This window comes from Condylura cristata, unplaced genomic scaffold (genome assembly GCF_000260355.1).
Source record: "Condylura cristata isolate star-nosed mole 26May11 unplaced genomic scaffold, ConCri1.0 scaffold00014, whole genome shotgun sequence".
NCBI lineage: Eukaryota > Metazoa > Chordata > Mammalia > Eulipotyphla > Talpidae > Condylura > Condylura cristata.
Window position 1 is genome coordinate 42,096,984 of NW_004567115.1, and position 11,336 is coordinate 42,108,319.

The 11,336-nt window shown below is 39.8% G+C and overlaps 1 protein-coding gene across 2 annotated transcripts in view; it reads right to left on the bottom strand.

Annotated features, from left to right (window-relative positions):
* Positions 1-5,377: 5,377 nt before the first annotated feature.
* Positions 5,378-11,336, bottom strand: part of MFAP3L (microfibrillar-associated protein 3-like) — a 41,170-nt gene continuing 35,211 nt past the window's right edge. For both annotated transcript variants that reach the window (XM_004682395.2, XM_012724929.1), the window contains one exon: positions 5,378-11,318. In XM_004682395.2, coding sequence (XP_004682452.1) covers positions 10,387-11,318 — 932 coding nt within the window. In that variant the 3' untranslated portion in view covers positions 5,378-10,386. The remainder of the gene's footprint in view (positions 11,319-11,336) is intronic.

The window sequence follows — 11,336 nt, forward strand, 5'->3', positions numbered from 1 at the left end:
CCCCAATTAGCTTAGCCTAATCTGTCTATGAGATGGTGAGAAAGAAGGGTGTGTACTCTCCAGGAGGGAAAACCAAAGAAAAGACCTAAGGGCTTACCTACTTCTATCTAAATACTTTTGATAGAAACGACATGAAATGTTACATCTCCTGCCCCTTTGTCAGTAAATATAAACAATTTTAAAGCTGTAAAATGCAGTATTGCAGAGAAAGTAGGGTAGAACTTAGGCAGTCAAGCTAAAATGGCATATTCTGGAGCATGGTGTGTAATTTTATGCTTAGGTCATGACTTTGAGTGGAAAATACAGAATGGGGTATTACTGATGTGACGATTACAAAGAACCTTTTTTTTTTTATCAAACCATTTAATCTCAATAGTAATTCTATGTATGGTACTATTACTGTTAGTAGTACTGTTACAATATGAAGAGACTGAGACAGAGAAATTAATTAACCAGTTTTCGTTAATTTTAGTGCCATAGCTAAATTTTAGTGCTATTTCCACAGTAAATGGAAGAACAGGGATTCTGTAAAGAACTCTTGATGGAAATAAAGTGTCCTAGTTAATGTATCATGTTCAAAACAAGTATTTGAAAGGTGCTTAAAGTTGCTAATTAATTGAAAGTCTACCCTTTTCATTGCAAGTAATTTCTTAGAAATGATTCTTATAGCAGACACTGTAGATCCCAAATGCTGTAAACCTTGAGGTTGTCTCTGGTGAACCTGCCAGGACTAAAAAAGGGAGGATTTCTTCAGTGTTAGGTATTCTAGTCTGTGATTTTAAGTATCATTTCATATAAACTAATACTATTTGCCATATCTTAAAAATCCCTGGTATCTATCTGGGCATGGCGGGCCTGGGTAGCTGTATAAAGTAGTATGAAGAGGAGGTTATTTTGATTTTCTCATGCTTCTCCAGGCAAATCATCTTAGGCATTCGTGATGCTTTCTGGCCACTCAGCTTGGCTGTCCAGGCTGACTGCAGTTCTCCTTGGAGGCCACATCCCTCTTCTCTCAGCCACTGTGCTGAGTACAGCTGCTTAGGTTGAGTTCATATGATGTATTCATAATGCCTGACAGGCAAATTGTGACTACGATGTTTGCATACTGAGTAAAGAACATTCCTCTGTAGGAATGACTCTTTCACAGCAGCATTTCATTGACTTTGAATGGGGATTTTTCAAGACTCCTCAAGTGGCCCTGTTTAGGAATCTGCCTCCTGTGCCTTCCCTTGTTTGAGCTCTTCCCCTCAGCAGTGTGGCATTTGTCCTTTATGTGTGGCCATCTGAATGGCCAACCCTGGGCACCTGATATTAGCTCCTGTCTTCTCCAAGGGAGAGGAAAGTCATGCTGGCAGGATCACTGGTGTCACAGAGGTGGTTTGTCTCAACTCATTTTCCATCTACCACTCTGTGCCCTCATTTGGAACTTCTGTAGAGGTGGTGAGGACAAGGTGTTTTAGACTGTGGAGAGAACATCTTCTCCTGCCATGAGACTTTTATAGGCACATAGAGAGCATTGCTGTTTCTGTGTTGTGCATCCTTTGGCTGCAAGAGCAGTTGAGGTTGTGAGCTAAGGTGTAAACTTTCCTTCACTCAGACACTGCCCTGGTTCCTCACCTCCGCCCCCTCAGGGATTTTCTAGGATGTTGAATGTACAGCTGTGGTTATCCTTTTTTCGTGTTTCAGCAACCAACACTTATAAAGCAACAGAAACTCAAACATCAACAATAAATTTGAACATATTTCTATGGAAAAACACACGTACTACAGGGCTCCCAGCAGCTTTAGTTATCAAATTGAGTTTACTAATTTGAGAAAGTGTTCAGAAGTATGAAGGAGGGAGGTGGTGGGGGAAACTTGTGATAAAACTGTTCTGTATCTTGACTATGGTGGTGGATACACAAACTACACTTGATAAAATTGTATAGAACCACACACACACATACCTGAATATATTTAAACTGGGCAAATCCTATTAATATAGGATTTGGTAATGTATCAGTGTTAGTATTGTGACTGCGATAGTGTACCATAGTTTTTCAAGATGGTACCATTGAGGGGAACTTGATAAGGGCACAAAGGATACCCCTGTACCAGTTTTTAGACTTCTATGGGAATCTACCATCCTTCAAACAAACAAACAAACAAACAAACAAGCAAACAAACAAACAAACAAACAAACACCTTTAAGGCTATTTGTAAGTATAGCATAAAACCACATTATTCTTTATTTTTTCATCTCATTCTTCATTTTTTCATCTCGGTTGTAATCCCCATGGACTTCCCCCCACCAGCTCACCCATGTACCGTCACCATAGTGCCGGGCACTCTTCCCACCCCAGTTTTGATCCTGTTCCCCTTTCTACCCTCCATAAAATGTCTCTGGCTTATAGTTGTTCATTGTTTTTCGTTTTTACTTTATCACAACTGCCCTTTTCCGCCCCCTGATCCCTTACACTCCCGCTATGAGTGAAATCACCTGGTATTTTTCTTTTTCTTTTTGGCTTGTTTCACTAAGCATGATCCCTTCCAGCTCCATCCAAAAACATGTTCTTTTTATAGTAGAAAGTCTTTCAGGTTTAGCCATGTTTTTGGCTACAAAAATGTATATAAAGAAATTTTACCGAAAGATAAAGAAAAAAAGAGCATCCAGCTTTTCTCCTTTAGTAAATGATTGAGAACAAAATGTATGATTAATGAATAATTTAGCTATGGAAAGTTAATGAGCTTAAATGAAATATAACTCACCAATTTCAAATGATTCACAGAAAGTAAAATATATTTAACGCAATCACCTCTAATCCATTATGGAAGGAGAGAAGGTAACAGAAAAAATTGGCATGATACAAGAATAACACATTTATATTTTTAAATTTGGGTTAAATTTTTTTTCAGGATCTGCCAGAGCTAGAAGTATCTGATATATCTCAATAATTACTGTGAAGACAAAAATTTAGAACATACTCTGCATATAAAAAAATTAAGAATCACTGATAATCTGTATCAGCTGTCATCACCCCACAGAATTATTTAAATTTTCTGCAATTTTTGAGCTCCTAAAATGTGTAAAGATCTTGTTAGTTGAAGACATTTCTCTAAGTGTAATGCCAGTCCAAAAATCTTGTAGCATTTCAGTTTTAAAATAATGTCAACACGATGAACACTAAAATTCTTTTTAATGTAAATTGATGAAGTGTCAGGGATGTGATAGATGAATTTTCTCAAAAAACCTATCCTTTCATCAGGCATTTTACTTCATGCATAACAGCACAGTGCATTGGCCCAACAGCTGGCCTGATGCTAGCAGAGAAGGATGGAAATCTTGGTGGTTAGAAGTATGACTCTTTTTGAAGCTTTTCAGACAATTTTGCTCACCTTACCAAATGCCTAGGTGAATGTGGTTCGTGGAGAATTTATCGTCTCCACCAGAGGCACCGATCCTTCTGGAATCCAACAGTCTTAGTAATGATGGGAATCTTTAAAAAATACATATCGCACGGCATTTACTTCAGTGCAACAACAAAAAGCCCTCTAATTTTGCAGTCAAGTATTCTACCACTATAGCTGTAGCCCTCCTCCTCCCCAATTGTGTTAAAAGCTCTATCCCTTTGTGATTTTTTTGCATGCCATTGAGATTCCTAGTTCATAGTAAACTTTTAAACATCTCAATGTTAACTTAAGGAAACCCACTCCAGTGGGTTTTTAATCTTATCATTTTTATGCCCGGCCACCTTTTATTAATGAACCCCTTGGGCATCTCAGAGGATAGGGACCGAAAACATGATTCTCCTGACTTGTGCTTCTAACACCCACTGGCAGAAACCATTTGGTCAAGAGGGTGTTAGACACATGGTGTATAATTAACACCATAGTATCAGGAACATTCAATTAAAAAAAAATGGGGCAACATTAGTTTTTAACACTGTATGTGATTCAGAGATATAGGATCATACCTCTTCTTACGTGTTTCCATTTCCATGTTCCCCCTCCCACCGCCAGGAGCCCACCCTCCCCCATCATTGTTGATTACCCCTCCACCCCCCGCCTTTGCTCTCCCACTCAGGTACCCTTAATTCTATAGACAGATTTCTAACATTTGTTACTGGTTTGGTTTTTATTGACCCTTTGCTTCTACATATTCCATAATTAAGTGAAACCATCTGGTATTCCTCCTTTATTGCTCCTGACTTATTTGGCTTAGCATTTTCCAAATCTTTAAATAATTCTCTTTGGTATGAATACTTTTATGATTTTAGCCTTGTATTGACAATAAAAAGACAGTTTATTGATGCAGAACTAACTCATGCCTTTAGTTGCAGATTGCTTAACAAGGATAAGTGTGCACTGCATTTAAGAATTTTTGACTCAGCACTTAGAACCTATCAATAAGAAATAATGCTATTGCCTGTGACAATGAGCCTACTGTTTCTCAGAGGTTTTCAAGAAAAGCTGAGCTACTTGTCAGAGACATTGTATAGAAAAGACACATAAATTGGGTAATCTTCTTATTTTCCAAATCTGTGACTACATGCTTCTTTGAAAATCACTCACACTAGTATAAACCTCACCTAACCTCTCTGGTTAATAAGGTCCATGCAGAATACAGCATTCCAAAGTTTGCAAAAAATTTAGCAATGTGTGTTCTGGATCTGAAACTATATATCAGTCAAAATTACCTGGTTGGGACAGAACTTTCTTATTTTCACTTTCAGATGACACAATCATTAACTTTTCCACAATCATTAACATTTCCAATATTTGTCTTTAACCCCCCCCCCACTTTTGCTTTGGAAGACCTATGGAGGTTAGTTATAGGTTACGAAAACTTAGTATTTTGTTTGTGGTCTCCAGTAAAACTCTTTCAGCATGCATCATTTATCTTACTCTCCCATTTGGCCTTATTTCATTTACGCACCTCATGTCTCATTTTCTGTGAGAAGATTTCAGTTTCTGAACTTGACTTATGGTCAAAGGAATGACATAGCAAGTTCTTGGATTTGGCCTAAATTGGATGCTGTTTAAGTTTTCCATGGCAGGCCTATTACTGAAGGCTTCTCTCTCTGGAATGTTCTGGGTGTGTGTACTTACTGGCCTTTTTTTCCTCAATTGTAAGCTTGATGTTGGTGTTAAAAATTATTACTTGATATAGATAAAAATAAGCTGTTGTAAATAAAGTTTGTCAGGATGAAGCTAAACATCAAAATTGGGATAAAGTTTGTAGCTTTACATTGAAATTATTTCCCTTTTCCTCTTCCTCCCCCCGACCTCCCCAACTCCCCACTCCCCGAAGATATATTGCAGATGCAAAAAAGTAGGATTAAGAACTGTAAGGAGTAAATCTGTTCACAATGACATATACTGCAGGTGGGTCATGAAAGACTTTCTGTACATCCTTTATTAAAGCAACAATTGGATACAGGATGATCACATGTTTTCTTTTGCTTATTTGCTACAACATCAACTTAAAGATAGTCATTGTTTACATCTTCAAATTATTTTCAAAAAGTGAACATTTATGGTTCACGAAATCACCAGCTTGCCATTTCTGCCCAGATACTTTTTTTTTTCATTGTATTTTCTGATTTTAACAAAGGACATCCAGAACTAGAGATACAGCAACCCAAACATAAATACAAGCATCTTTGATCCTAACTCACTGTAAGCAGCTCTATGGTATCTGAGGGATACATTTACAGGCTTTTATTACTGGTTAAATAAAAATAATTTATGCCAGAATATTCTTAGAACTATTTGCTTTCTATTTTTACATTCTCTAGCATTAGCTCCTTTAAAATGACATGTCTGAAAAAGTTCTTACAGATCATTATCACCATATGAGATTTTCTTGTATGATAAAAACTTGTTTTGGAAAACATATGAAGTAATTCTATCTTGTTTTTTTTTGCCCACTACTGATTTGCTTAATCCAAACCTGGTTAATCACTGTAGAAAACCATAAAAAGTCATTAGGAAAGAGAAGGAAAGTGAATTTCCTACCTACTAAAGGAATTTTAAATGAGTAGGTGAATGTAAAAGTGTCTAAATATCTGGAAGATCACTGGTACTTAAAGTATACAATGAAATTAGGTAGTCGTTTAAAGCGTACTATCAAATCAGCTCAAAAGCAAGAACATAAACAGGGAATATAATCTTAAAGGCGGCCAAAGGTCATGTGGAGATAGGTACAGGATAGAAGTTGAAAGGTGAAAGTATGAAAGAGTATCCTGAAGGTGAGTTAAATGCTCCACGGAAAACACTGTGAGGAAATCCTCAGTGAACAGAACCACGGGTGCCCTCATCTAAGAGTCTTAGCACTGACACAATACTGTGTTTCAATTTGGGAATAAAAGGTGTTTGATCTGCCTTCCTGAAATAGTTCCTCCAGGGGCTGGGATGTGTGTTTCTGTAGTTCAGCTGATTTGTGTTGGCTGCATTTACAAAGCGCCTGTTCAAAAAATGCAAAATATTCTGTACCTGACATTCTTTTCGTGCTGCAGACCTGAGCAAATCCTAGCCCACCAGTAATAACAAGCCAGACATTGCATGTAAAACATGGTAGTCCATAGATAATTTACACAGTGTCGTTCTGTTCTGTCATTCTACCGAGTTACTTGCTCATCTCACATTTGTCAAAGGGACAATTAAACAACATGAACATCTACAATGAAAAATGAAACAAATACTAAAATATACATGTGAAGAAAGGAAGGGGATTTCAGAACTCATTATGTGGGGTGTCAGGTCATTTCACCTTACTTTTGAGAGAAAGACAGCTCATAAGCATCTGAGACATGTTGTTCTGGATGTGAAGACACAGCACAACAATGGCTGGGGTTAGGGAGAACATTCAGGAATTTCTAGAGCAATTTCTATACATTATACATCACATTTGGTTCCTAGATATTTTAGTCAAGTATTAGTATTTCTTTTTGCCAAGTATGATCTACAAAAAGATGAGAATAGATGTGCCCTAAAGATATGAAAATATAATATATAAAACAAAACTGTTATAAATTACATAGCTTTTCAGTATAAAATTGTTTTTTTCCTTTTAGAATAAATACCATCCAAGTTTACATCATCTAAGTGACTTAAATATGCACACATGGATAGCTAAATCATTTTCAGGATTTCAAGAAAAACAATTTGCTAGAGGTATGACCAGATGACTCAGAAACCAGAAAGTGTTTCGATTTTGAGAATGACCCTGTAACCCCAAAGGACCAGGCTTGGGATTTAGTGTTAAGCTTTTAAAACTGCCCAAATGAGTCTGATGTGTGCATGCACACGCATGTGCAGCCACATGCCTATGCATTTCTATGTAGCTGAACAGTTCACCTTGAAAAACCAGCTGAAAGTCATGAGGTCCTTTGCATTTTCTATTCTAGCAGAAGCACCTTTCTTGTGTAGTAAAGAAGCTGTAGGAGGGATAAGAAGAGTGTAGAATTTTGAAGGAGAACTCTCTATTTTGGGTTGGTTATTATAATATCAGTAGTTTTTGATGCCTTCATGAGGGGAAAAGTTTCAAAAATCTATCTAATCCCTCCCCACTGTAGTCTAAAGAAGTCAAAACCAATCTGGAAGCATTCTTGGGTCATGCATTTCTGCTTCTGCCTCATAAAAAAACCTGCCACCCTAAAATTTTATTTCTAGTCCATATCTAGACAGATGTCTTGTGTAGTTCTGTACATGGGTGTGAATATCAGAACTGAACAGAATGGGGAAAACTCCACACACTATCACAAAATGCTCTTACATCTCTATTGTTGCTCTAGGTATAAAAACCAGTGGTAAGAATTTGTTGACCTTTGTGACAAGTGGATAATATTTATAAACTAAGAGTTGAAGATAAAACTTTTCTGCAACTCAGATACAGAAATCCGAACCCAGAGATCCAAACAGAGACAAGGTCTCTCTTGATTGCTTTAATTTCTTTATGTGACCACCCAAGACAATTCTAACCAGATTCTGACAGTTCATTCCTGTACAGGCATAGCTCATTTTCTTGTGCTTCATAGATACTGCATTTTTTTTTTAAATGAAGGTTTATGGCAACCCTGCATCCAGTGAATCTATTGATGCCATTTCCCCAACATTATATAATCACTCATGTCTGTCATATTTTTAACTAAGGTTTGTAGTTTTGGGACATGATGCTACAGCACACTTAAAGCAGACCACAATTATGAAAACATCCTTTTTAATAAATCAGGAATGTGAACATTTCTGTGACCAGTTTTAATGTGAAATTCTCTTTTGAGTGGTGGTCTAGAACTGAACACACAATATCTGAGGTCTGCCTGTACCAGAGATGACTAGTCCAGACTCAGGTCTCATCAGGATGCTTTCCACCCCAGCTATCTAGACACAAAGTCACCCCTAAAGCCAAACCATGGCCTTCAGCGATGGCCTTCATTTGCTCTCAAGTGTGGGCAGCAAAGCTTCAAATCTCATGTGCCTGTATTTGCATCCAATACTGCTTATCTCATGCAATGGGGCCTTCATGCAAGATTAAAAAATTTCCATCAAACTATAAATATTGGCTCAAGAGGGGATCTAGTGACACCTCTACCCCACCAAGTACAATTTTGATATTTTGCAAGTAAAATGCAAAATTCACTTGGGTGAGAGTTGCCCAAAGTGACTGATCCAGACAGTGGCAGAGTGAGAACTAAATATTCAGGTCAAGTGTCTCATCACTGACAGGCCCAGATAACTACTAGATACCCTTGTAACTACTTCAGGCTATTTCCCCCCTGCTCATAAGTGAAAATAACACACTCACTCACCATGATGGAATCTAGAATGTAGAAGTGATCCTATTGGGGAGGAAGAACCATAATTTAAAATGCTCTGGTTTTTTAACATGGATCCTCTTTATTTGGGTCAGTGATGCAGCATATACATGTCAGGTGAATTCAGTGATGACAGAGGAAATCTTGAAGGTGACTGACTGAGAAGAACTGGGGTGACAATATTGGTTTGGTTTCATGAGAGAGTGAGACCAGTGAAGTGGCACTCAAAACTCACCGGGTCTACTCCCTGTGACAGATAGGGAAACTGAGACCCAGATGTGCCCCAACCAGGCAGCTGGCTGTTGGCACAGTCAGGCATGGTGCTGGCCTTTGGACGACTAGTTTTATCTTCTTTCTATAACATTATTCTGCAATGCATTAACTGCTTTTTTGTGAGACTCAATAATAATTCAAGGATTTTGGAATGGAATTTGGCAGTACAGCTCCCTTTGCCATTGTTCTAACTTTTCACTCTTCCCCTCCTATGACTTACAAGTTGGCTGTGCAGTATACAAAAGAGGATCTGGTTGCATGACTTCACAGAGCCTCATATTTGCTGCCTCAAATAAAGTATTTGAATCACCTAAGGCTTATGGTCCCTGCAAACCTGCTGGGATAATAATATTCTACCTATAAGAATTCATCAGATGCTTCTCTCTTTGGAAAGTAGGGTTTTCCAGATAGAGAAACAGTCCTTGGAGGATAATGTTACTTAAACGTAAACAAGTTTTTATGGTAGGGCAGGATTTATTCAGCCTTTTACAATCTCCTCTCCGTGGCTGAGCTCACCAAAAGGTTCTCAGAATTGGACAGGTAAACACATTTTCATTTGGCTATTAAAGTGCTATTCCTGGGCAAAAATTTTCTCAATTTCACAAGAGCAGCTTTATTGGAAACAACAAAAGCAATGTATGAAAACAGGTCTGGGAAGTGAAAAAAAAAAAAAAAGAGTCTACTAACTACTTTGGAACATTACAAATGACTTGTAGGTGTCAGCCACAGTCTGGGCGGCTGATACCAAAGCCCAAGAGGTAAATGATCTAGGGAAAAATGAGGACAAAGTGGCAAAGAGGACTAAACCAGGAAGAGCAATGAGTGTTAAACAACTACTCCATTTTAAAGGAACAGTAGCAAGTCATTAAAACTGAGAAGAAAGTGCAATAAACCCATGTACGTGCATTTGCTATTTCAGTGGACCTATAATTGTTCAAAAGAAAAGCAATGCAGTGTGCACTGGACAGGACTATCCTGAGGCTCAGGGACTCAAGACTATCTCACAGCGGTGTATTCTTTGCCAAACCGGCATCACCAATAAGACACTTGGCTGAGAATAGCCTCTCAAATTCGTATCACCTGGACAGACGCCTTCTGTCCCAGCTTATGGATTCTGCACCCTGCTGTTGCTGCCTCCTCCTCTACTGGGGACCTTCCAGTCACATACACTGCGGCGATGTTTCCCCTCTTAGGATGGATCACTCCAGCCTAAGGGATGAGCGTCTCCTGGTAAGGCTTAGTGGCAAGTGCGACTACTTCGGTACTACAAGGAGCAGCCCCTGATTTTCTTGATATGCATAGCTTTTCAGAGTTGATATTAGACATGGCTTTCATAAATAATGCAGGTGTTTTTGTCAGGAGCCACCGTTGGGTCTGGAGTTTCCAGGGGGGCTGACGGCAGGCCTCTTGCTGACCCCTCCACCGGCGTGGGCTCTTCAGACGTCAGCTCCGTGGATGTCACGTCGGTGGAGGGCTCCCCAGAGTCGGGGGACCGCTCAGCGGACGGTTCCGTCTCCTCTCCGTCTTTGACTTCGGGTTGAACAGCCGCCTGGTCATCCATGTGATCCTTTTTGGCCTGGGGGTGAATGGACACCTTGATGGCGATCTGTTGCGGCTGTTCGTGCAGCGACGAGGTGTCCGAATCCGCGGTTGGGGAGTCGCTGCGCTGCAGAGAGTTGGGAATGGTGTAAACCTCATCCCGGCCCGCGGCCTCCTGGCCTTCCGGCGTGTGCCGCACAAAGTTCTGGCCCTGCTCCTCCAGCCCCACTACTTCCATGATCTCCTCCATGATAGTCCTGCAGTTCATAATGAGCGGCGGCAGAGGCACGCTCCGGGCAAGCTCTTCGATATAGCGGGCAAACTCCATGGTTTTGAATTGAGTGACTTTGGCAAGCTCTAGAGTTTTGGCTGAGGTGATGATGGGGATGCGCTTGGCGATCTCAAAGGCCTTCTGCAGCTTCTCTGCGCCTTCTGTCCTAAAGAACTCGTTGATGGCTTTCTCCGTCTTCTTCAGGTGGCTGCTCATCATGCACAGGCGTGTGATGTTGAGGACCATGACCACGGTGAAGGCCACGAGGCAGACCACCATGTAGTACACGCCCATGTCTCCAGAGGTGAAGATGACTCTCAGGGTCACCGTGTTGTTCACAGTGCCATAGACATTAGAAGCCACACACGTGTATTTACCTCGGTCTGAGAAAGACACCGTGGTGATGTTCAGGAGGCCGCTGGCATGCATCTGCCATTTTCCTGTGGGACAGGAGAGAG